Source organism: Dendropsophus ebraccatus, chromosome 1, assembly GCF_027789765.1.
Source record: "Dendropsophus ebraccatus isolate aDenEbr1 chromosome 1, aDenEbr1.pat, whole genome shotgun sequence".
In the NCBI taxonomy this organism is placed as follows: Eukaryota; Metazoa; Chordata; class Amphibia; order Anura; family Hylidae; genus Dendropsophus; species Dendropsophus ebraccatus.
In genome coordinates, this window is record NC_091454.1 from 34382944 (window position 1) to 34410375 (window position 27432).

The following is a 27432-nucleotide window of genomic DNA, read 5'->3' on the forward strand; positions in this document are numbered from 1 at the left end:
GTGTATGCTCCCTGAAGAAGCATCTGCAACTATTGATATACAGGTGTAAATAGGTACTGTGCAGAGTACACTGCCAAAGACAAGTATATGTGCGACCACTATAGAAGCTCCAGTATAACTAATAACACTGCTATACACCATGTAGCCAGGTACTTAGTGTACACAGGTGCTCTGTGGAGTATACAGCTCCGGTTAAGGTGATAGTGAGCAGCATACAGGTCCCTGTGTCAGGGATATACAGGACTGTGGGATATACAGTACTCGCTGCCTCCTGTGGGCGCCGTCTGCACTGGACGCTGGGAGGGAAGTTCCTGTCACCGCACTTCCCTCAGTACTGCGCATGCGCGGCTGACAGCGCCGGCTTCTTCTGTACGGTCAGCATGGCGGATAGGGCAGAGCTGGAGCAGGCGGTAGCGCAGCAGGGAGAGAAAGTGCGGAGGCTGAAGCAGGAGAAGGCCAGCGCCGAGCAGGTGAGACCGGGACCGGATGATGTGTAATGGCGGCGTGTGACCAATGTGATAATACACATGTGCTGCAGCCCCCGTACATGTCATGGTGGCCCCTCCCTCTGGTCAGGTAGCTGCCGGCAGTGGCCTCCGTGTTACAGTGGGGGGCGCTGTTTCACTCTCCTCCTGGGGCAGGTGTATGCCGGGTTACACGCCCACAGGATCAGGGTGTGACCAGATGCAGAGAGGTCCCTCACTTGAGCGGAAACTGGCTGTTGCTCATAGCAACCAATCACAGCGCAGCTTTCATTTTGCTTTCTGAGCTGCTGGGTTGCTATGGGTGACAGGCTGTTTTTCTTATTGATGTGATGCAGGGCTGCAGTAACCCAGTGTGGCCACTATTCATGAATGGCGCTATCCTTTCTATCTGCCTGTTATGTGAGCTAGCAGCTGTTCACAGGAAGTGCAAAAGACCTGGACAATTACTTTAATGCAGGAATATAGAATAAAAACAAGGGGGCATGGCCAGGTGTGAGTGATTTACTAAAGACTTTATACATACTCAGGTGTTTATGTGGGTTTGGGTGAGATAATATACTATATATGTCTGCAAAATATTGTCCGTGCACGGGCTGCATTCTGCAGAGCGGAACTCCCAACATAAGCATTCATTATGACACAGAGAGCTCCGAAACTGTTTAGGGTGCGTTCACACCTACAGGATCCGCAGCAGATCCACAGCAGATTTGATGGTGCAGATTTGATGTTGTGTTTAGATATTTAAAAGAAATCAGCTGCGCATCCGGTAAGTGTGAACGTACACTTAAAGTGAATTTACCATCACTTTATAGCGCTGGAGGCGGTCCGACCCTCCCCCAGTGGGAGGAAAACCCCGCCCCTCTGATACGGCTCCATTGATTCTAATGAAGCTGTGTCATAGGGGTGGGGGTTTCCTCCCACTGGGGTGGGTTGGCCCGCCTCCAGTGCTTCAGCCCGGCCTGATGGTACATTAACTTTAAAGTGACTGTACCACCAGGCCCAGGCTGAAGCACTGGAGGCGGGCCGACCCACCTATGATAACCCCAGCCCCTCTATGATAGGGTTCTATTGATTCTAATGGAGGGGCTGGAGTTTTTTCCTACTGGGGGTTAGGGATGTCACGATACCAGAATTTTGAGTTCGATACCGATACCATCTTTTTTTTTTCCGATACTCAATACCATTTCGATACTTTTGAAAAAAAGCACTTAAAATACAAATATAATGACATCCCCCCCCTCACCCAGACTGTGGGTATGATGCCCCCATGCACCACATTTTTATTTATGTGACCTTTTGATCACTTTTTTTGTTACTTTTAATGGTTCTGACAATTCCGCATGCAATGATGCCAAATGTTTATTTTTTGACATGAATAAAAGGGAAAGGCGGGGATTATTAGAACTTTTATTCTGAAATTTTTTTAATTGTCATCTGGGTTTTCGCCTTCCCCTGGATCAGCACAGTAGGATTTCCCTAGGTTTTTTTTACACTTTTTAATTCCCTTGTACCTCCCAGCATACCTTCTTGTGCACTACAACTCCCAGCATACCTCCTTGTCCACAAAGAGGTATGGTGGGGTTGTAGTACACAAGAAGGTATGCTGGGAGGTACAGTGGTGCAGCAGCAGCCTCCCAACACAACAACTCCCAGCATACATCTTTGTGCACAAGAAGGTATGCTGGGAGTTGTAGTTCACAGAGGTATCCTGGGGGTTGTTGTGGTGTCAGGAGGCTGCTGCTGCTGCACAACTGCAACTCCCAGCATACCTTCTTGTGCACTACAACTCCCAGCATATCTTCTTGTGCACAAAGAGGTATGCTGGGGGTTGTAATGCACAAAGAGGTATGCTGGGAGTTGTAGTTGTGCAGCAGCAGCCTCCCATCACAACAACTCCCAACATATTTCCTTGTTTGTTATAACTCCCAGCATACCTTCTTGTGCACTACAACCCCCAGCATACCTCCTTGTGCACAAGAAGATATGCTGGGAGTTGTAGTGCACAAGAAGGTATGCTGGGAGTTGTAGGGGACAAGGAGATATGCTGGGAGTTGTGTCGGAAGGCTGCTGCTGCACAACTGCAACTCCCAACATCTTCTTGTGCACTAGAACCCCCAGCATACCTCTTTGTGCAAAGAGGTATGCTGAGAGTTGTAGTGCACTAGAAGGTATGGTGAGAGTTGTAGTTGTGCAGCAGCAGCCTCCCGATCCCAGCATACCTCCGTGCACTACAACTCCTAGCATACCTTCTTGTGCACAAGCAGGTATGCTGGGAGGGGACTGGCCGGTGTGAGGGACCGCAAAGTGCAGCGGCGGGTCCCGGGGGACGGAGGGGAGGGGTGGATGAAGGGCTGGACTGGCGGTGCAGAGGTGGCTGCCGGGGCTGACAATGGGGGGCAGGACTGGAAGGACGCAGCCGTGGCGGGGAAATAGTTAAATAACTGCCACCCGTAATATCGCGGGCTGCAGTCATTAGCAGTGGGGGCCGCTCCATATACAGCAGACTTCTGCTGCATATGGAGTGGCTCTGGGGGGGGGGGGGTTTAAATGCCGCTGTCAGTTGTGACAGCGGCATCTACCCTGTAAAATAGCCGGCACTAGCGATCGCTATGTGCCGGTTATTTGAAGTTGGCGCCACCGGGAGCGGAGAGTGGGCGGAGGAGGGGACACCAGGGGGCGGCACACAGAGAACATGGCTGGCGCTCAGCTAGCTGCCGGCCGTGGTCTCTGCGCTGTACTTTATATTAAGCTGCGCTATTATGCAGCTTAACATAAAGTATCGATACCAGGAAATCCTGGTACCGAACCGTTTTTCTGCCCGAAATATCGATAGTAGTATCGATATTTCGGTGCATCGTGCAACACTACTGTGGGTGGGTCGGCCCGCCTCCAGTGCCTCAGCCTGGGCCTGGTGGTACAGTCACTTTATAATACTCAGTGAGTATAAGGCGTCTGGTGCACAGATCCTATTCTTATTAATAAGACCAGACAAGTCTCATCCGGTGTGGTATAGCGGCCTCCTCTCTCCATAATGCCCCTATTCCACAGGTCGTTTAGAGGAGCCTCGTTCCCCGCTCGCTGCTGCCGCTATTCATTGCGGCTGCAGCGAGCTGGTGAGTGCGGGAGGGGGCGGCGGGGGGCTGCCCGGGGGATCGCTGATCGTCTGGGCAGCCCATAGGATATAACAGCGCTTGCTGCCGATGCTCCTATTCAACGGAGTGACGGCAGCATATCGCTGCTATATCAGTCGCTTGTTTTTCAACATGTTGAAAAACAAGCGACTGCAACGATCAGCCGACATGAACGATGTCGGCTGATCGTTGCACTCTATTCCACCGGACGATTATCGTCCGTAGCGGCCGATATCGGCCGAATACGAACGATAATCGTTCCGTGGAATAGGGCCTTAACCCAATATAAGATCAGCTGGGAGTAAGGAATTATAGTTACTGTCTCAGCCATTAGTCTGGTGGTGCCCCGTTGTGTATCCCTTATTGTCAGGTTGCTGATGTTATAGGAGGGGAGCCATGTGCAGGAGAATGCTGTAATCCGCAGCTCTGGTTTCATCACCCTCTTGGCTCTCTGAGATCTTCCCTGTTACTCTCTCCAGCCCAGGACATCACCCACTGCGGAGAGCTGGTCACTATCTCTTTCATGCAGTAAAGTGTTAGCATTCCCTTTTATCATGATCTTACGGAGTAGTATATGACTATGGGTGTGTGCATATAAATCCGGGACCTTACATCTGTGTATATAGACGTGAGTCACTCTACACCGAGCTCTTTGTTGTGTTACATTGTAAAGCCTTTATGTGTAGCCTCACTAGCCGCTGTCCTGTCTGAGGTGTGAGCCAGACACAATGGGGAACGCTGCAGGGGAGTAATGGCTGGAGCCACCATCTAATGCTAAAGGTACACCTGCGGAGTGTTAGTATATCCTGCCACCTCAGCAGCATTTCTGTTATCAGTATAAGTGTGGGCATGCTTTACAACTGGCTGATTTAAAGGGATGCTAAACCTCAGAACTATTAATAAAAAGGTAGATACTCAGCCCCCGATACTGTACTGACGCTATTGTCACCAGCAGGAGGATGGAACTCTCTGACCATATAGTTATGGTGTGGAGATAGGAATCCACAGAAGCAGAGGTATTAGTCGGACGTCCTCCCCTGGTGTAGGTGCACCAAGCTACCCCCTACCTGCTTAAGAAACCAGTGAAACCCTATACTATCCCTCGCACAAAGCCCTATTAACTACCTGTACATACTCCAAATGCTTTTCATACAGTTTAATAGTCTGGGTACATCATATACTAACAACCTTAGTGATCATAGGTCCGTTTAGTACAGCAGTGGCTATCACAGACGAGTCGGCCTAAGCAAAAAGCCATATGTTATCTACACAGCCATATGCTTTTGGTTAGGCCAGCAGCCCAGGCTGTTCATAATAGCCACTACTGTAAGAATCAGAGCCATGTTCACTAGGCTGATATATGCTCCACTGAAGAAAGATCCTTCCAGAATTGTCACTGGAGCATGCATGGCCTAAAAGTCTCCACACAGCTTTTACCATTCCCTTTGGTTATATAGAAACATGGTATGTATAGTACCACTCCCTCAACACTGCCACCTACTGGAGGTAGCTTCCCATTACATCATTGTTCCACACTCACAATAGCCTGCTGCTTTTGTTGTTCAGCTGTCTTTCCATTCAGGGTCCTGGGTAAGCTGGATGATTCTTAGTTCTAGCTGTATGGGGGGAGGCAGCAGAGACCTAATGCAAGCCACACTTGGTACATATATTCAGTACATATTGTATACAAAAGAATACAAGTGTATTTTATTTTTTAAGCATTGAAATTGTGACGTCAATCAAGAAAAGTAAGGGTGTTATTGGAGGTTATATTTGTTCTTTTTTTCATAGTTTGGTGCTTGTTCGGTTGCCTATATAAATTTGTATTTCTATTGTTATGTCACCATGTCCGATCTGTGGTCATCCCGTCAGTCATCTTGAGATTGTGTGCCCCAGCCCCAATACATTTTCAGTTCACATTGCAGAAACAATCCACAGTGTGTGTATGTTGCCCCAAATCCTATAATTGTGTTATAGCGATATTGTAGTTGAGAACTGTGTTAAAGTGGAACATCCTCATGCATTGTGTTGTGTATTGTCCTCTATGTGCCTTTCTGGTGTTACAGGAGGGATGATTTACCTATTTCTTAGATTGCAGAAGAAGTTGCAAAACTCCTGGAGCTGAAGGCACAACTCGGGCCGGATGATGGGAAACACAAGTTTGTTCTCAAGACCCCTAAGGTAAAATATCAGTTCATGACAAAACAGATCTGAAAGGGGTTATCCAGCGCTACAAAAACATGGCCACTTTTGCACCACTCTTGTCTCCAGTTTGGGTGGGGTTTTGAAACTCTGTTCCATTGAAATAAATGGAGCTAATAGCAAACCGCACCTGACCTGAAGACAAGGGTGGTACAAAAGCAGCCATGTTTTTGTAGCGCTGGATAACCCCTTGGACACCTTCTATAATGTCACACAAGAAAAGTCACCCAAATGAAAATGCTTTAGTATATCAAAATGTAAAGGGGGAAGGACATGACTTCCAGTCCCCCAACATGACTGAAGGAAGTGGCCGCTCAGTCAGTCACTGTTCTAGATAGATGGGCCTTCATTGTGGCCAGGCATCATTTGGTTATTTAACATCCATAGGCAGTGTCGGACTGGAGTGCCTTGGCCCACCAGGGGAAATCATTCTTGGGGCCCACCCTTCTGCCACCACACTTATCTATGGTAACATTAATAAAGGTACATTAACACGGCGTGATATGGGGCAGTGTAGGGCTGCAAATGATTGCTAATCAGCAGGGCAGGAATATATAGAGATGTGCAGCCGACAGCAATGATCTTAGCCGCACAAAAGATCAAATCAGCCGACTATGGGGCATTTGCTTGCATGTCAGCCAATCTCTGGCAGTTTTACATGGGCCGATCATCGGCTGAATAGACTTCCTAGGAGCACTTGTTACCGATTATTGGCCGGTGTAATCGCGCTATAAGACAATTTTCTTTGCATGATAACACTGTATGCTACCAATAACACCAGTATATAAAGAGCAAATATCCCCACACATATTACCGCTATACAGTAACTGACCAAATCCTGTATATCAAGACCGATATTACCAATAAACCAGTATACAGGAGGGAAATAGTATCACCATACATATTACCGCTATACTGTTACTGACCAAATCCTGTATACTGAGACCAAAATTACCAGTACACAAGGGGGAAATATTACCGCCACACCACAACCATCACCACCATATTGTTACTGACCAAATCTGGTATACTAAGACCAATGAACACCGCACCAGATTACAAGTAACAAATAATACCCCCACATACTGACTAACACCGCCATTTACTGACTAACACCCCCACATACTGACTAACACCACAGCTGCTACTGAATAAAATCCTCTGAACAAAGATCAATATCCCCTCATACAGTCATACAGAGGTAGCCCCAGCTCTACACTATATACGTTACAGTGCACATAGATTTAGTGACTCACAGGGGACGTCTTCTCTGATCGGAGTTCTTCCCTTTTCATCTACTTCTTCATCTGCCCTGGGCCGTTATGAGAACTTCTCCGAGCCACGAATCCACAGAATCTGCCAGAGAAATATATTAGGCTCCTTACTCTGTCACCATCCTCATCTCTCTACAAACTGCACATCTGTATTGGCCCCTTTACACCTTCTCTCAGTGGTTAGCCCTGACTATTGTGTGTGTGTTCATATATATATATATGTATATATATATATATATATTGTGCACACACCTTGTAGATGGCCCCTTGTTCAGTCCTCCATATAGATGGCCCTGTGTCCCTGTGTGCCTCTACTATAGTAGAGATCCCCCTCTGTGTAATCCCTTTATAGTAGATGACAACCTCTGTGCATTCCCTATTATCAGGGGTAGGGAACCTTGGCTCTCCAGCTGTTGCAAAACTACAACTCCCTTCATGCCTGCAACAGCTGGAGATCCAAGGTTCCCTATTCCTGCCCTATAGTATATGGCCCCCTCTGTGTAGTCCCCTTATTGATGACCCCTCTGTGTAGTCCACTAAAGTAGATGCCCCCTATAGCCTATTGTATACACACCGCACCCAGTATAGTTAACCTTATAGATGCCCCCCATTGTTGTCCCCCTCTGTGTAGTGCCCTTTATAGATGCCTCCTCAGTGTTGTCCTCCTTATAAATTGCCCCCATCCAGTGTCCCTTATAGATGTCTCCCTGTGTTATCCCCCTTATAACTGGCCCGCTTGTGTTATCCATCCCCCATATAGATAGCCCCCTTATGTTGTCCATCCCTACCCCCCATATAGCCCCTTATGTTGTCTATTCCCCCGTATAGCCCCCTTATGTTGTCCTTGCCCCATATAGCCCCCTTAAGTTTTCCTTCCCCTGTATACAGCCCCTTATGTTGTCCTCCCCTGTATACAGCCCCTTATGTTGTCCTCCCCCTGAATACAGCCCCTTATGTTGTCCTCCCCCTGTTTATAGCCCCTTATGTTGTCCTCCCCCTGTATACAGCCCCTTATGTTGTCCTTCCCTGTATATACCCCCCTTATGTTGTCCTTCCCTGTATACAGCCCCCCTTTTGTTGTCCTCCCCCTGTATACAGCCCCCCTTATGTTGTCCTTCCCTGTATACAGCCCCCCTTATGTTGTCCTGCCCCTGTATATACCCCCTTATGTTGTCCTCCCCCCTGTATATAGCCCCCCTTATGTTGTTCTCCCCCTGTATACAGCCCCCCTTATGTTGTCCTGCCCCTGTATATAGCCCCCTTATGTTGTCCTTCCCTGTATACAGCCCCCCTTATGTTGTTCTCCCCCTGTATACAGCCCCCCTTATGTTGTCCTGCCCCTGTATATAGCCCCCTTATGTTGTCCTCCCCCTGTATACAGCCCCCCTTATGTTGTCCTCCCCCTGTATATAGCCCCCCTTATGTTGTCCTTCCCTGTATACAGCCCCCCTTATGTTGTTCTCCCCCTGTATACAGCCCCTTATGTTGTCCTCCCCTGTATATACCACCCTTATGTTGTCCTGCCCCTGTATATAACCCCTTATGTTGTCCCCCCCTGTATACAGACCCCTTTATGTTGTTCTCCCCCTGTATACAGCCCCTTATGTTGTCCCCCCCTGTATATAGCCCCCCTTTATGTTGTCCTCCCCCTGTATATAGCCCCCTTATGTTGTCCTCCCCCTGTATACAGCCCCCCTTATGTTGTCCTCCCCCTGTATACAGCCCCCCTTTATGTTGTCCTTCCCTGTATACAGCCCCCCTATGTTGTCCTCCCCCTGTATACAGCCCCCCTTATGTTGTCCTCCCCCTGTATACAGCCCCCCTTATGTTGTCCTCCCCCTGTATATAGCCCCCCTTCTGTTGTCCTCCCCCTGTATACAGCCCCCTTCTGTTGTCCTCCCCCTGTATACAGACCCCTTCTGTTGTCCTCCCCCTGTATACAGACCCCCTTCTGTTGTCCTCCCCCTGTATACAGACCCCTTCTGTTGTCCTCCCCCTGTATACAGACCCCTTCTGTTGTCCTCCCCCTGTATACAGACCCCCTTCTGTTGTCCTCCCCCTGTATACAGACCCCCTTCTGTTGTCCTCCCCCTGTATACAGACCCCCTTCTGTTGTCCTCCCCCTGTATACAGACCCCCTTCTGTTGTCCTCCCCCTGTATACAGACCCCTTCTGTTGTCCTCCCCCTGTATACAGACCCCCTTCTGTTGTCCTCCCCCTGTATACAGACCCCCTTCTTGTCCTCCCCTGTATACAGACCCCCTTCTGTTGCCCCCCCCCCTGTATACAGCCCCCCTATGTTGCCCTCCCCCTGTATACAGCCCCTTATGTTGTCCTCCCCTGTATACAACCCCCCTTATGTTGTCCTCCCCCTGTATACAGCCCCCCCCCCTTATCTTGCCCCCTCTGATAAAAAATAAAAAAAAACCACAAGACAACTCACCTAACCACACGATCCCCCGTCGGTCGCCGGTGTCCTCTTCTCTGACAGCAGCTCCGATGTGAAGTCCCGCCGGCGCCATCACTGACCTCAGTGTGCGCCGCGGTGGCTGGGACTTCCGGTATGCGCTGCATGAACCGGAAGTCCTAGCCGCCGCGGCGCACACTGAGGTCAGTGATGGCGCCGCCGGGACTTCGCAACGGAGCTTGCGTAACTCTTGTGATCGCAAGCAAATCTCTGCTTGCGGTCACAAGAGTGATTGACAGGGCGGGAAGCCGTAGGCTTCCCGCCCTGTCAATCACAACACTGCTTACATTTAACTGGAAGCGATTGTTGCGATCGCTTCCAGTTAAAAAGGGAGGTGCGGCCCCCGGCCCCCCTAGGAGCAGGGGGCCCACTCCAGCTCGGGGCCCACCGGGGGTTTCCCCGGCCCCCCGGTGGCCCAGTCCGAGCCTGTCCATAGGTAAAGTAAATTCATTCCAAAGATGATTATTATAATTTACTGATAACTTAGGAGGCCTAGTTTTAATGCTCTCCCTTCCATGTTCACAGCCTTACCTTGGATAAAAAAGAGTACATATTGAGAGAGTAATGCACTTAACATCTACCAAATTGATAAGTTACTGGTTACACACTCCAGTATGTACTGTATTAGCCTGGGAGGCAATGTAGTGTGGTGTGAGCTGTAGTCATGAACTATCTGCATTAAGCTCAGAGAAGCAGTTGGCAATGCTGATTCACTGACTGCCTGCATAGAGGCACAAGTTATCTATGACCACACACCCTAGATGATCAGGTCAGCAGGATTCATCCCCCAGACTTAAGTCGACCACATAGTTTCCAGTGTTAATAAAGCTGATAGGTAATAGAAAATGACTGCAGTTTTTTGTGTGATATATATTGATAACTTTTTTTTTTTCCTACTTAGGGCACAAGAGATTATAATCCCAAGCAGATGGCCATACGAGAGAAGGTCTTCAATACCATTATCCGCTGTTTTAAACGCCATGGAGCTGAGACTATAGACACCCCTGTATTTGAGCTGAAGGTATGGATGCCTAGCAGTGACATCCCTTCATATGTCTCTTGCAGTTAAGGTCATTTTTAAAGAGATGTCCCGTGAAATAAAAAAAAAAGGTGCGGAAAAATAACAAAGTAAACATACTTGCCCTCGTGCCTTGTAGTGCTGCTCTTGGGTCCAGCTGACAGCCGCTGGCCTCCTGGAGTTTTTTCTGTTGTAATATCATGGCTGAGTGATTGCCGCTTAGAAATCAGTGACTGGGGCAGGTCACTGACTGGCTGAGCAGGCAGACGTTCAGCCAGGCCGTGACTTTGCAGCTGGAAGAGTCATGTATAGGACTCCCTAGATTCCAGCTGAAAATAACATCTGGTGGCCCTCAGCGGGACCCCAGAGCAGCGCTGCGGAGGCGCGGGGACGTGTAAGTTTACTTTATTATTTTCCCACACTCCCTGCCTGATTTGATTTTTTTTATTTTTTTTTTCACAAGACTACTTTTTTTTTTGGTTGGGTTAGCACTTTTACTTTGCAGTGAAATCATCATTCAAACCTGGAGAATGTTTTGGGTTGACCACATCTGTTGTATATGTGCTTTATATTATCATATATAGTTCCAACTAAAATCATTTATCCCCGATCTACAACGATAATCGTGATCACTGGGGTTTAGGGCTCAGAGATCCCCGCAAATTTCAAGAAAAGAGGTTCCTTGGTGCCACAATTTATTACTATGGTACGGATGGAGGTTACACTCTGGAATCTTTGTCTTATAGCAGTGAATGGATCGTTGTCACTCAAGTGAACCGCTATTCCATTTACACGGGCTCTTATTTTTGCTATTAGTGCAGGTCTCTGTCGGTCGGACTTTTAGAGATAACACATATATCACCTAGGGTATAACATATTTTAGTGGTAAAAACCCAGTTAAGCGTGCCACACACATAACATGTGACAACATTCTAACATGGATGCCCCCCCCAGTTGTCGATGAGAGGGGTAACTAGGATTGGATATGTTGGGTCACATGTATGCCTCTTTCCTAGGAAGATAATTGCAGAGATATGGCTGATAGACATGTCTGATAGAGCTTTCTCTGTATAGCTGTGAACATACATATTCTGCTCATCTAGTCCTGTTCTTATAGGGGGATATGATAGAGATGGCTGTCTTAGGGTATGTTCATATCGCGTTTTTGTCCACACGTCGGGCTGCACGTCGGGTATCAGTGAGAAAAGGATGCTGCCGTGCAGCCCGCCGTGTGGCCACATTGACTTAAATGAGCAGGACGGAGTCATTATGTGACAACGTTCTGCTCATTTACCGTAGTCGACTACGCTTTTGAGTCCTTCACAAAAGCCGTGTACGTCCGGCAAATGAGCAGAACGTTGTCACATAATGACTCCGTCCTGCTCATTTAAGTCAATGTGGCCGTCGGCTGCACATCGGGCTGCATGGCAGCATGCAACCCGACATGTGGACAAAAACGCGATATGAACATACCCTTATGTGTATGTATGGCTGGCTTAAGCTTTTTTTGTATGCTTTTTTAACATCTGATTTTTTTTTTTTTTTTTTTTAAATTAGGAAACACTAACAGGAAAATATGGAGAAGACTCTAAGCTTATATATGACCTAAAAGATCAGGGAGGTGAATTGTTGTCTCTACGGTATGATCTCACGGTATCCTTTTACAGAAAAATGATCAACCCTTAATGTGGCCATACACCTTCAGTAACTGACGGCCAAATAATCATTTGTTTATCGGTCATGTCTCCCGTACTCCCCACACACAGGTGAGCATACCTGTGTTCTTTGTGGGAGGGGTAAGCTGAGCAAGAGCGGTCCCACTGCGGCTTATCTTTCTCTGAACAAAGGTTTTTCATCACGGCTGACCTTTAACACCACCGACATCATCTGTTGGTGGTTGTTTGGGATGACCCCATACACCTTAGATTGACGGAGGTATCAACTGCGAGTCTTAAATCTAAGGTGTATAGCTTTATTCCTAGAACAACAAAGTTGCACAATCTGAGATGGGGGGAGTTTGTATGGAGTGACAACTGAGTATACCTCACCATTCATAATGATGGTGGCTGTAACAGTAGAGCTCTGGGCTTATTCAGGTGAACTTGTTTTTAGGATTTTGTTGGATAATTTTTTTGCATGTAGACAGCAAGGGTTTCCCAGGAATTGGCTCTGCCAGATTGTAACGATTTCTTGGCCTTTCTTCGCCAGATTTATTGTAAATCGGACAATTATGGTGCGCCAGTTTCTGCAACCTACAAATGTGCAGGATCTACACGCCCAGGTGTACCTTCTATGATTAAATATACTGTAGGATGCCATGCAGAACTTGTGTAACTCCGTGCCCAAGTCCTTTTAGTCATATAGTACTCTCCAGAATCCCACTTGACTCAGTGTCAAACAGTGTGTCTATGGGACGGGTCACGCGACATGCCAATTCTTTGAGCGGAGATTCGTAGAGGCACGCAAACTGTCTGATAGACACACTGTGGAGGCAGGTGGAGAGCTCCACCGGGGAATTCCGCCGATTTTTTTTTTTTTTTTTTTTTTTTTTTTTTTTTTTTTCCCCATATTTATTTATTTTTTGCTCAGGGTGAACATACCGTACTATATGTCATTATTATATTCACACATCTAAATTAGCATGTGATTCCAACAACGTCTACTTTGTGCATTCTCATATATATATATATATATATATATATATATATATATATATGTATGTATGTATGTATGTATGTATGTATGTGTGTGTGTGTGTGTGTGTGTGTGTGTGTGTATATATATATATCCTAAACTATCCTGCCAGGTTCCATTTGCTCGCTATTTGGCAATGAACAAGATTACCAACATTAAGCGTTACCATATCGCTAAAGTCTACAGAAGAGATAACCCAGCTATGACCAGAGGTCGCTACAGAGAGTTCTACCAATGTGTAAGACCTTGTGTGGTATTTTATTCTTCACTGCAAAGAAGAGAAAAAATGTTTACCATCCTTATTGATTTTAAATGGATTTTTCTGATGGCACACCTTCATTTAGCCTCCATCTTATCAGGTTTCCCTTGTTTTTGGTGGGCAAGATAGCGTTGTCCATTCTGTAATGTACAAGGGAAATCTGGAAACACAACAGATACCACGCTGCTTCGCTATACTCTTTAGTACATGTGTCAAACTCAGGCCCACCAGCTGTTGCAAAACTACAATTCCCACCATGCTAAAGCTTTGGCTGTTAAGGCATGATGGGAATTGTAATTTTGCAACAGCTGGAGGGCCTGAGTTTGACACCCTTGGTATAGTAGCTGGGACTAAGGAAGTGATCATCATCATATTCAATTATTGCCACCCATATGAAGAGAATTAGTTCATTAGTGTCCGTTCACACTACAGACTTAGCACAGAATTTCAAGTGGAGTCCATACGTGTGAACGCACCCTAATCAGATTACTTCTATTTAAAGTGTATGGCCACAGGTGCAGACAACTTTAAGACTATGGGGGAGATTTATCAAACTGGTGTAAAGTAGAATTGCCTTAGTTGCCCCTAGCAACCAATCAGATTCCACCTTTAATTTTTTTTAAAGAATCTGTGAGGAATGAAAGGTGGAATCTGATTGGTTGCTAGGGGAAACTAAGACAATTCTACTTTACACCAGTTAAATAAATCTCCCCCTAAATCCTTAACAAAAAAAAACACTTGTTTTCTCTTTTTTTTCGGGTCTGCAATTTCTTGTCCACATCATCCGTAGAGATGATCCCAACTCAAGCATACTTGAGTTCAGTCGATTGATTACCAGTTACAAGTTAGATAAATCCAGGAAAACATGGATACAGCCTAAGACACAGGGAAGAGTGAGGAAAAGGATCTGCAAATTGCTGATGCTTACAGACCTTATTCCATGCAAGTTGTCTGCAGTTTGTACAGATTAATTGATTTTCATGAACAAGTCCACAAATACAGGCAGTACAGTACTGTAGTCAGTATTTTTTGCAACATGGATTAGAAATACAGATTTGTGCATGGTGCCATAGATAACAATGGTTGTGATGCTTTCTATAACTATGGACAGTGTTATACAGATGTGTAACAGGGTGCTGTTTGTGGGTTTGCGCACCAGACTGTCTCCAGGCTTCCTTTAGCTTAGTAACTGATAATAGGACTTATACAAGCTTATTTTGTTTCCATCCAGGACTTTGACATTGCTGGCCAGTATGACCCAATGATCCCTGATGCTGAGTGCCTGAAGATCGTTCATGAAATACTGAGCGAACTGGAGTTGGGAGAGTTTCTGATTAAGGTGAAGTGACATTATAAAGTACCATACAGCTCAGTGACGGGATACCAATAAGATAGTTATAACACGGAACAGTGCTTGCAATCCCCAGTATCTGAATATTGAAGCAGTCAAAAAACATGAAAGTGTTATGGATCCTGTAAGGCAAGAATGTGATAACATACGGAAAAAATGAAAATTGTGGCAGCAGAAATGGGTTAGACTGTAAATAGTTGTATTATATGATGTATGTGATAAAGTGACACCTTTATTGAGTTTATGAAGAAACTTTTTTTTCCATATACAGGTGAACGACAGGAGAATTTTGGACGGGATGTTTGCAGTATGTGGCGTACCAGATGCAAAATTTCGTACAATTTGCTCCTCGGTGGACAAATTAGATAAGGTAAAAAAAACAATCTGTTATGTTAATATTACTCAAAGAAAATGGTGTGTTCTATTGAAGCAGATTATTTATTCCAGTATTCAGCCATTAGGAGCTATTAACTGGATTATGTAATGTTACTGTAGTGCAATGTATTGAATTTGTCAGCATCATGCCGACAGGCTCATGGCTGAGCAGAGGAATATCCATGGTAATCCCAGGGGCCTTCAATAGGCCCTTGGGATTACCTGGGAGACCGTGGGGGGGTCCGGACGGCGTCGCGGGACCTCCACTCACGTGAGTATACCCGCAGCGGCCACCATAACCCATTATATGCCGCTGTCATGATTGGACAGTGGCATTTAACAGGTTAAACTTCCTTCGCTCCAGGTAGTTTCAGAGAGAGATCAGCTGTTGCATCCATTGAAATCAATGGAAGTGACACTAAAACACTCATACATGTAAAATACTTTACGTGAAATCCGCTGCTGATCCGTTATGTGTGAAGGCACCCTAAAGATGGATAAAGTTTATGGGCTTGGCCACTTTCGTATCAAATAAAAAAATGTATGGCAATGCTTTAGTTAGGTTACTTATGCATGTGCTGCAGCTTTGACCCCTTGCTCAGTATGAAGTATGAAGTCCATTCCCCTTGTCCCCCATCCTTCAGAGTTGTTTGGACAGCAATTGTATCTTTGAGAGGGCTCAGCAAATCTGCCTTGAAAATCACATTTACAGCTTCTGTTTTACATATCTGAATCCAGTCCTTTCATTACCAATGTGGCGCTTGCTCCTCTTGTTTTAGAAATGGAATCAATATTTTTATTCTATCTTTTCAGACCCCCTGGGAAGAGGTGAAGAATGAAATGGTTGGAGAGAAGGGACTTGCCTGCGAGGTTGCTGACCAGATTTGGGAATATGTAAAAAATAATGGCAAGTCTAAAGTTTAACGTGCGGTACTGCATTATAATTTTTCATAGACACCGCCTTAGAGATGCAATCCTCATGACTTACATACTAAGTGAGGCAGAAATAATTAAGACTAGAGATGAGCGAACCGGGTTCGGGTTCGAGTCCATCCGAACCCGAACGTTCGGCATTTGATTAGCGGTGGCTGCTGTAGTTTGATAAAGCTCTAAGGTTGTCTGGAAAACGTGGATACAGCCAATGACTATATCCATGTTTTCCACATAGCCTTAGGGCTTTTTCCAAGTTCAGCAGCCACCGCTAATCACATGCCGAAAGCTCGGGTTCGGATGGACTCGAGCATGCTGGAGGTTTGCTCATCTCTAATTAAGACCTGAATAGACTCCTTTCTTCTGGGCTGTAATGTCTACGTAAGACACAAAGGTGTTCTATATAACAGAATAAAGCGATAAATATATATATATATATATATATATATATATATATATATATATATATATATATATATATATTTATTTATGACTGCACCAAAACAAAATCACTAAGTTGCATTGGAGGAATAGAAAAGAAATGTGGAAATAGCTCTTAAAGTAACCTAAATACTGTAACTTATTTTAGGTGGGTTGGATCTTATCGAGAGGCTTTTGAATGATCCTAAGCTCTCAAAGAACAAGCAGGCTCTAGAAGGACTGAATGATATGAAAACCCTCTTTCAGTACTTGGAGCTGTTCGGAGTTACCGATAAGGTGAGTAGGTACAGCTTTGAGTGCTTTCACAGTCTCTAATGGTGCGTTTACACAGGCAGATTTATCTGACAGATTTTTGAAGCCAAAGTCAGGCACAGACCATAAACAGGGAACGGGTCATAAAGGAAAGACTGAGATTTCTTCTCTTTTTAAATCCATTCCTGGTTTTGGCTTCCAAAATCTGTCAGATAAATCTGCCTGTGTAAACACACCATAAGTTCTGTCCTGTTTTCTTCCTTGCATAATAACATCTTATAGGTGCTGTGACAATCTGGGGGTTACTCACTTGCTGGGATCGCCATCTCCTGGCTCTGAGACGATTGGCACATCACAAATTACAGTCCAGTCAGTGCTGTATGCTTTTACTGACCACAGTCAACTTTATTTATCCATTCAAGGAAAAACAAAAAGATATAAGTAACACTGCAAATAAAATAAAACATAGGCCGTCTAGCCACTGACTAACACAACACAGCTTCCTTAGCTGACTTTCTGAGCCTACTGCTCAACTTTATCAGGTACACTGGTCTCACCCAGACTTCTTGTCTGCAGCTCCCACAGGCCTAGCGCTGCCTGTGTTCTCCCACCCTGGGAGTCTTCACCTGGGAGCCATCACCTGGAAAGCTCTGGGGTCTCTAATAGAGCTCCACCAGGTGGGTTTCAGAGCCTCATTAGCTCTAGGGCTGGAGTGGAGTATACGGAGCGGGAGCTCCACCTGAACTCCAATTCCCACTCCAGAGGCATAGAACTGCCTCTTACAGCCCCACTATGCCACAGTGCGATTAGAGCTCCTTGTGGGTTCTTAGGTCTCATGCACATTACATTGAGGCTTGTGGTGTATAACTCCATACCACACAGCCACAGGGATTTGGTCCGCTGCCGTAACGTGCTCAGTTAAGTGTTACATAGCCATGCTCTAGAAGGGTTGTTCTGGATTATGACATCTATGCCATAGTGTGTATAAAACTGAAGGCACTGTATTGGTATTGGTAATGTACAAAATAGGCCTGTAATATGACATCTGCACAAGGCCTTATACTGCTTTCTCAGACTGCTAAGTTGCAATGCTAATCTTGCAGCAGTATTTGGGTAGGGGTGGTACTGCCATGTGGACAGGAAAATGTCCCATGCACAAAAGTGTGAGTGTCTTTCTGATCCTCAGAAAAGCCATTTCTTGTAACCACAAGTAATAAGGGCTCCTTCTATTCCATCTTGCAGATCTCTTTTGACCTTAGCTTGGCCCGTGGTTTGGATTATTATACTGGAGTCATTTATGAAGCGGTTCTAATTCAGAATCAAGGGGAACAGCAACAACAAAATGACCACGCAGAGGAAGCGGTCAATGTCGGCAGTATTGCTGGAGGAGGACGTTATGATGGTTTGGTGGGGATGTTTGATCCTAAGGGCAGGAAAGTTCCATGTGTTGGCGTCAGTATTGGAATTGAAAGGATATTTTCTATCATGGAGCAAAAAGCGGAGGTAAGCCACATTTTTTTTTTTTTTGTACTATGACTCCTGCGGGAGGGCACCATATATCTCCTTCCTGGACCACAATATAAGTGTCCATTGTGATGTAGGCTAAACTCTGTCATACATAGAAACTGCTTGTATGAAGCCAGCAGCATGATACAATCAGACATCTAACCAGGAGTCCCAAACTCACAATGCATTGTTTCAATGAAGCCAAGGAGAGTTCATTTAGTTTTGTTACACATGCATAATGAAAAGAGGTATATTCTCCTCTGTTTTAACAGTGCACATGCACCAGAGGCCACACTTGAGAAATTAATGTTTGCGATTCTGATCTGAAACTTTTTTTTTTAAGGAATAGTCTCCTATAGTTAAACTCTTTGGTGGCTGCCTTCATTTCTGCTACAGGGAGCTGCAAGTAAGAGCAGTCTACGGAATTCAGCTCCCTGTAGCAGAGATGAAGGAGCAGAGCGCGTGCTCCCGCGGGCAGCAGCCTCTCCGTTCTAGCTATCGGCGGGGTTCTCGGCAGCCAGACCCCGACTGATATACACTTCTGACATGTCACTATGACATGTCAGAAGTTTTTTAAAATGGTAGTTACACTTCAGAAGTAAACCTACTAATATACCTGCAGTTTGTTGGAGTGGACAGCAGGGGGAGCTAGAGCAGCACCACAAAGACTTTATGTGGCTTATTTGTGTAAGCCAAAAGCTTGTAACATACAGTATACTAAGCACCATAGAGAAATGGGATGCTAAAAGATTCATTTAACAAAAACTTTTCAAATTTTTATTATATATATTTTTATTATCAGGCTTCTGAAGAGAAGATTCGGACCACAGAAACTCAGGTTCTAGTTGCAGCTGCTCAGAAGAAGCTTTTAGAAGAAAGAATGAAACTTATAGCTGAACTCTGGAATGCCGGTATCAAGGTAAAAGATCATATGTGGTCCATGTTGTCTCCACTACCTCACGACTACAGCTAGTGTTCATGTTTTAAGAGTTGAGACACAAGATTTTTGTGAATGATCCATTACAGACTCATTGGTTGTGCTGTGCAGTGATATCATATTTATATTTCATGATATTCAGTGGGAATTATCATAAGAGGAGAGCCTGTTCACCATCTTGAGGATTGTGGTGATTGACTTGTTGGATCAGATAGAATGGATCCCTATCAATTTGCCCCATCAGTGTGACCCTAAACTAACAAAGGCACCATAGGCTGTCCAGTTACAGTACCTGAAGAATGTCCTAACCAGTATCTGTGCAATACTATAAAAATATTGTAATTTGTTATTGCTATGGCAGGTTCACACCAAAAAATGGATGGTAGAAATGGATGCTGTTGTATGCCATACTGCAGAGTCCATTTCCTATTGACTGACTTTATTATTCTGAATGTTAAAATTAAACATATGAAAACTGTCAAATGAATGGGAAAACGTACTTTGAACCCAACCTAAGATACAAATAATTCCAAAAAAAAGGGTAAAAAGGAAAGAAAATATTAAATTTTTAATAACTGGATATTTCCATTGGAAACTGTCCACAGGATATGCCTGACAGATGTGGGTCCCAATTCTCAAGATCAAGAGGCTCCTACAGACTCCTTGCAGCTATTAGAGGTGGTCAAGAAGTCAAAAACATGGTTTACTTAAAGAAGCAGGTGCTGGCACGTATACTCACCGCAGCGGATCGGTGTCCCGTGGGGCGACGCCGTTCAAATCCAGCCCGCACTCACTTTAGCCTTTGCAGTGACTCCTCTTTTCTGTCCTGTGATTGAACACCGAAAGTCACGCGCTTCCATAGAATATGCATTGAAGCGCGTGAGTTCCTGCGTATAATCACAGGAGACAGAAGAGGAGTCACTGCAGAGGTGGAAGTGAGCGGATTTGAGCTGGATTTGAACGGTGCTGCGCGACCGGATCAAAGCTGTGCCACGGGACACCAATCAGCTGCAGTAAATATATGTGCCAGCGGTTGGGGGGTTGCCAATAATAATTTTTTGTGAACAGCTTCTTTAAATCTCATATTGGTTATTGTGAGTTTTAGAAACTGTTATGTAGGTGTTATGTAGACTGTGTAAAAGATAATTTGGGTGTTTTGACTTCCCAAGCACCTCCAGGGCCACAAATAGTAAAGATGACGGGGGGGGGGGTTCATGATGTTGATAAAGTTGATAAAGGGGCGATCGTGCGGCCGGGGGCTGCGGGGGGCGATCGTGCGGCCGGGGGCTGCGGGGGGCGATCGTGCGGCCGGGGGCTGCGGGGGGCGATAGTGAGGCCGGGGGCGATCGGGGCTGCAGGGGGGGCGGGCAGGATATACATTACCAGGTCCCCGCTCCTGCTTGCTTCGGCGGCTCCCGGCACGTTCCGCCCGGCCAATCAGTGCGCTGCCCCGCCGCAGCGCACTGATTGGCCGGGCGGGCCGTGAAGACACCGGGAGCCCCGAAGCAAGCAGGAACGGGGACCCGGTAATGTATAATGTCCGGCGGCTAGGGGGTTAATGGGGCGGGCTGCAGACAAAATCGCAGCAGGGATGTACATCCCTGCTGAGAGCTTCTCTGCTAATGAAAGTATAGGGCTGGGATCTGCAGCGAGTCTCGCTGCAAAAACTCAGCAAGGAGACTCGCTGCAGACCCGCCAAGTGGGTTTGTAGCCTTAACGTGGTATTTCTACCAGCAGGTTAGACGAATCTAACCTGCTGAAAGCCCCCAGTGCGAACAGAGCGCTAAGGATGAAGGTTTGTCTCTTACCTTCATCCTCCGCTCCATTCCCGTGCTGTTTGCTGTGAAATCTCTGCCTAGTAAGGCCGCTAGGAGCACTGGGGACTGGGCTATCAAAAATGGTGTTTTATTGTGTCAAAATTTACGACAAGTAGCTACATAATTTTACATAATGACTGACAGAATAAGAAAACCAATAAATGTGTGTTCCCTACTAGTTCACACTGTGCGGCACTGCACTGCAGGTACCTAGCCACTATGCCGCTATATAGATCTAAAGGGTTCCGAATCCTCTATATTAGTATATGGCAAATAAACAAATAATAGTGATCTATAGCGCTATAGATCACTATTATTTGTTTATTTAGAATAAGAAAACCTCCTGGAATATGTATTGCAGAAATGCTGAAGATTTTCAGCAGCAGCAAGTGATCAAAAGCCAGAAGTCCCTTCCCTGCTAGATCCAGTTGTTGCTCTGGCACAGAAAATCTGCAGCATTTCTGTTTTTAGCCTTAGGAGGTCATTCATGGGTTCCCTTCATGGTCCATAATTATGGACAGTGTACTATGCAACAGACAAGTACATTAAGAATGATGATTCCAGGAGCGCCTGAACAGTTTAAATCTTCGCGTTACTGCACTGACAAAGTAGCATAATGGTTTAACTATTTCAGAGCTGTATTCTGACTTTGCAGTAAATGCAGACATCCACAATTATGCCCCATGTGGTAGCCAATAGCCTTGTGCTGGTGCTGGGATTGATAGACAATATTGTAATGCATGAGGGTGTGGTGACTGGGAGTTTGGGGTCTATTGAATCCTGACAGTCTGACTTTACAACCTGTCCATGTTTCGGGGTAAACTGCTTTTGTTATTGTCCCCATAGGCAGAGATGTTGTACAAGAAGAACCCAAAGTTACTTAACCAGCTGCAGTACTGTGAAGAGACTGGTATTCCACTTGTGGCCATTATTGGGGAGCAGGAACTGAAAGATGGAGTTGTGAAGCTCCGAGACGTATCAACAAGGGAAGAGGTGCGTAAGGCCAGGTTCACACAATGCTGTTCTCTGCAGTTTCTGGTGTATCTGTATCTTGTAACAATGAGTGACTTCTAGTAAGAGACCTTTTGAATTCTTATACAGTACCCTGCAATACTATTGTATGAGGGACTATGACTGCAGTACTATTGTATGAGGGACTATGACTGCAATAGTATTGTATGACGGACTATGACTGTAATACTATTGTATGACGGACTATGACTGTATTACTATTGTATGAGGGACTATGACTGCAGTAGTATTGTATGATGGACTATGACTGCAGTACTATTGTATGACAGACTATGACTGCAATAGTATTGTATGAGGGACTATGACTGCAGTAGTATTGTATGAGGGACTATGACTGCAGTAGTATTGTATGAGGGACTATGACTGCAGTAGTATTGTATGAGGGACTATGACTGCAATAGTATTGTATGACAGACTATGACTGCAATAGTATTGTATGACGGACTATGACTGTAATGCTATTGTATGACAGACTATGACTGCAATAGTATTGTGTGAGGGACTATGACTGCAGTAGTATTGTATGAGGGACTATGACTGCAGTAGTATTGTATGACAGACTATGACTGCAGTAGTATTGTATGACAGACTATGACTGCAGTAGTATTGTATGACTGACTATGACTGCAATAGTATTGTATGACTGACTATGACTGTAATACTATTGTATGACGGACTATGACTGCAATAGTATTGTATGACGGACTATGACTGTAATACTATTGTATGACGGACTATGACTGCAATACTATTGTATGACGGACTATGACTGTAATACTATTGTATGAGGGACTATGACTGCAATAGTATTGTATGAGGGACAATGACTGCAGTAGTATTGTATGACGGACTATGACTGCAATAGTATTGTATGACGGACTATGACTGCAGTAGTATTGTATGAGGGACTATGTCTGCAGTACTATTGTATGACGGACTATGTCTGCAGTAGTATTGTATGATGGACTATGAGTGCAGTAGTATTGTATGAGGGACTATGACTGCATTAGTATTGTATGACGGACTATGAGTACAATAGTATTGTATTGCAACGTACTGTCATTTTAACAATCTCCTATTACTGCCTGCCTATGGCAAGCTGTAATAGTAGATCTGACATGGCAGCCACACAGGCTTTCAGAAGGTGTGACGGCAAATTGCCACCCTATGATTGTGGTGCTGAAACTATGAGCAGATGGTACGTGTAAGATAGCTGCCTAGTAATGATGAACAAACTTGTCTAACCTAAACACTCAACATTTGACTCCCAGCGGCTGGAGAAGTAGCATGCAGCCCTAGGGCTGCCAGAAAAAACATGCAAACAGCCTATGGCTGGATCTGTGTCTTCCAGGACTCCCTGGGGCTGCATGCTATTTCTCCAGCCACAGGGAATCAAATGCAGAGCATTCAGTTTCAGCTGAAGCCAAATATTCAGCAAGTTCGCTCATCACTACTGCCTAGATGTCATGGTTGTGTCTCAGAACACTAGAATAGCCAGAAAACCCTCCAGGAAAGGAAAACAGGTTTTCCTTCCCTGGAGGGATATCTGGCTATTCCCGTGTTCTGAGACTCGCAGCTGAGGCTCCACAGACCCCCTTTTTTTTTGGCATATTCAAATTTATAGGGGGCAATGTATTAATAGAGACTCGAGTGTGGATTTTTTTTTTTTTTTTACTGATCTCCCTGAGCTTAGTGATTGCTATGTCTTAGTTATGATTGGCCACATCATCTAAATTAAAGGGGTTTTGTGGGCAAAATAGACTGATGATCTATCCAATGGATAGATCATCAATCAGTGCCTGATCAGTGTGGTGCAGGCCCTCAGCACCCGCACCACACATTGAACAGAGTTTGACTTGATGTTGTGGGGAAGGCATAAAGGAAGGTTAAAGTGGGTTCACACTATGAGGATACGCGCATAAGGTCCGGCGGATTCTGTCGCTTGCACCCGCTTGCGGCAGCGCGCATATCCGCCTGTGCCATAGACACAATTCTATGGCCGGGTGGATTCTGCCATAAGAATTGACATGTCAATTATGTCAGCGGAGAGAGGAATTCGCCTGTCCGTAGAATTGAGTCTATGGGACGGGCGGACATGCACGCCACCGCGAGCGAGTACAAGCGACTGCATCTGTCGGAACTTATCTGTGCGGATTCCATAGTGGGAACCCACCCTTATAAAGTAATCGTGTATCACTAGCATTGCTTCATGACTAGAATGGTCATGGCCATGATTCTAAGGGTCCATTTACACAGAGATATTATCTGACAGATTATCTACCAAAGATTTGAAGCCAAAGCCAGGAATGGATTTAAAAAAAGGAAAAATATCAGGCTTTCCTTTATGACCTGATCTCTGTTTATAGAGACTATAAACAGAGATCAGGTCATAAAGTAAAGCCTGATATTCTCCTCTTTTCAAATCCATTCCTGGCTTTGGCTTCAAATCTTTGGCAGATAATCTTTCTGTGTAAATGGACCCTAAGGATGAAGAAACTGCAGCTGTCTCCATTCACTTTAATGGAGCCATGCTGTAGTTTCCTGTGGTTGACAGAGCAGCTGCAGCCCCCTCAGGATTAGTAGCAATATGGGATTTCTTTATAAAAATGAATTAATGTTGACTGAGCCATCATGTTAATTAAATGTAAGTTACATCATTTGTTGTCCGATAGTTACACTAGATAAAAAGATGGAACATTGGTCTTTCTAGCTGGTGTCAGGGAACAAGTCTTTAATGTGATTATGATGCTTACAATTCCCAGTGTACTGTACTTTCTGATTTACTCGATTTAATGTTGTATAAACTATCAGTTTATCTTTAATGCCCAAGGTAATTTTTCTTTCTGATGTAGGTCGATGTTTCCAGGCAAAATTTGGTGGAAGAGATTCAGAGGAGAACCAGTCTGTTTTAAGACCTTGCCATACAGTTTAGTTTCTTACATATTCGGGTCCACCTGTCTCCGAGCTTCTGTTTTCAGCTATTTAAAAACCATTTGTGCAAATATTTTACATTTCTTCCGTTTCTCTGTTCACAAGTCGCATAATAAACAAGGTTACATAAGTGAACACTGTTACTTTACTGCGTTTCTGTATCTCTAGGTTTAATAAATCAGCCACACTTCATGCCGCTGCTTTAGCCGGTGAGTACGGCCCAGTCCTGCAGCCAGACTGGGATTATCCAGCAGACATGGACACACACTAGTACATGCTGGGTGCTAGGGATGCATGATGCATCAGATTTTCTATGTGGAGGCAAACCGTTCAATACCAAGAGTTTCAAAAAGAGCGATTGTCTGGACAGCACAGTTAACGTAACTGGGGGTATATAGGGAATGTCTGGGGATGTACAGGTGTGGTCTGAGGGGTATACACAAATAGTCTAGGCGGTATACAAGGGTGCCTGAGTGTATACTGGTTGTTCTGAATCCCTCCACTGCAAAACATGGCTATATATATAGTAACAACTCTAATGGTGCTAGAGTTACAGAGGCAGCAGAAAAGCCTAAGGGGCCACTTAGTAAATGTTCTCATGGCTGTGTCAGTACAGTAGTGCAAACGTTTAAACCGTTTTGGAGTTCCCAGCAACATAATGTATCATGATGCCGGGAGCTCAGAGGTCCGGCCTGCAAAATACTGTCCATGCACAGGGGGAGCTGGTTAACAACAGGGATGAACACTGTAGATCCAAAAAAAAAAAAAAAAAATTTCCAGAGAAACAACTAAAGTTTTAAGCCTTAGCACATAGTCCAAGATGGATCAGATGCCAAATAAAGTCCTGACCCTATATCTTGGCAACCAGTGGAGTAGCAAGAAAGTAAAAACACTATTGGAATCTAGGCATTTGAGGCTACAGGTGATTTCGATAGAAATTCTACAGAATGTGGGTCCCATAGGATCACTGTATGTGACTGTTATGTGGTGTTTTTTGTTTTTGTGGCAAAAAAAAAAAACACTACAAATCTGCATTGTACAATCATTTCAAAGTGTAAACTGGGACGGCAGGAGTCTAAATTATCATCCCCTGTAGCCCTAAGGCACAGGTGTCAAACCCCGTTCCTTGACCAACACAAACACAATGTCTGACATGAAAACATTTCTTCTGTTCCATGTGTAGCCAGCTTCACAGCTGTGTTGGTGGTTGCATCCATCAAAACATGTTTTTATGTGGACTTTGTAAATAAACACATCTAAAACTCATCTGAGACCCTCTGACTACACTGTGACTGGCGGCTCCATTGCTGTGGAGGAGGAATATTTCTCACGTGCGGCGTGGAGGTGCCCAGTGCTAATGGTCATTGTAAATGGAGTTTTAAAGGGGTGATCCAATTTTTAAAAACTGATGTGTGTGTGTATATATATATATATATATATATATATATATATATATATATATATATATGCAAAAGTCTGTTTGTTGGTCAGCTCACCTGCTGTGGTATAGCCGTCGGTGCACGGTAAGACCCGGAGCCAGGGCCACAGCATACCAGAGAAAAAAGTCCAGCACCAGGTCAGCATATACCATTAAAATTCCATACTTTATTAGAAAATCTTCACATAGGACAGTAATAAAAGTTTACGCGTTTCAGCGCTTCTCGCGCCTTGTTCACAACTGAAGCATGATACATACAAGCTCATATTGCTATATAAAGGGTAGTGCTGTACATCACATGACTAACCCCCAATTAAGAACCATATAACACATGTTAAAAACTTCACAGGCTTGGAAAGCAAGTTAACCCTTAAGGAGTAAGTTCAAAGTAGAAAGTGAATATAACCAATTTTTCTCATACATCATATAGGTTATTGAAAGCATGGCTAGAAAGTTGCTTACATTAAATGTAGTATATAAAGCACCAGACAATATATTTATAGACCTTAATATGTCAGGATCAAATCATGTCTTGAATTCAGACCTTCTGGGACTCTCGTTCCTAGTCTAAATATCCAGAAGGATTCTCTATTTAATAGTTTACGTCTCAGAGAACCTCCTCTTTTTGGTGGACAGATTTTCTCAATGCCCATAACTTTTAGGGACTGTACCTTTCCAGCATGGGTTTCCCTGAAATGTCTGGTTAGGGATGACACATTCACCACCTCATTGCGCACATCTGATATGTGTTTCCTAATTCTCATTTTGAGGCTGGTGGATGTGCACCCCACATACTGTACATTGCAGAGTGTACAGGTAGCAACATAAACTACATGGGTTGTATTGCAGTTTATGTAACTTTGGATTTTATATGTATTATTATTAGAACATG

At 44.8% G+C, this 27432-nt stretch overlaps 1 protein-coding gene across 2 annotated transcripts; it reads left to right on the forward strand.

Annotated features, from left to right (window-relative positions):
• Window positions 1-337: 337 nt before the first annotated feature.
• Window positions 338-25237, forward strand: LOC138792250 (histidine--tRNA ligase, cytoplasmic-like). 2 transcript variants are annotated; one of them, XM_069969460.1, is made up of 13 exons: window positions 338-470; window positions 5708-5797; window positions 10461-10580; window positions 12135-12230; window positions 13384-13509; window positions 14762-14869; window positions 15153-15251; window positions 16070-16163; window positions 16776-16903; window positions 18122-18382; window positions 19188-19304; window positions 21986-22132; window positions 25024-25237. In XM_069969460.1, exons 1-13 carry the CDS (start codon window positions 381-383, stop codon window positions 25081-25083), a joined length of 1536 nt encoding a protein of 511 aa, XP_069825561.1. In that variant the 5' UTR covers window positions 338-380; the 3' UTR covers window positions 25084-25237. The 2 variants fall into 2 exon arrangements, with proteins under 2 accessions (XP_069825561.1, XP_069825568.1); XM_069969467.1 differs by lacking the exon at window positions 338-470 and adding an exon at window positions 819-975.
• Window positions 25238-27432: the final 2195 nt, after the last annotated feature.

Coding starts and splice junctions, on each gene's coding strand:
- LOC138792250 (XM_069969460.1), top strand. CDS start 381: ATGGCGGATAGGGCAGAGCTGGAGCAGGCGGTAGCGCAGCAGGGAGAG. Junction 10,581..12,134: donor CCCCTGTATTTGAGCTGAAG/GTATGGATGCCT, acceptor TTTTTAAATTAG/GAAACACTAACAGGAAAATA. Junction 19,305..21,985: donor TCTGGAATGCCGGTATCAAG/GTAAAAGATCAT, acceptor TTGTCCCCATAG/GCAGAGATGTTGTACAAGAA.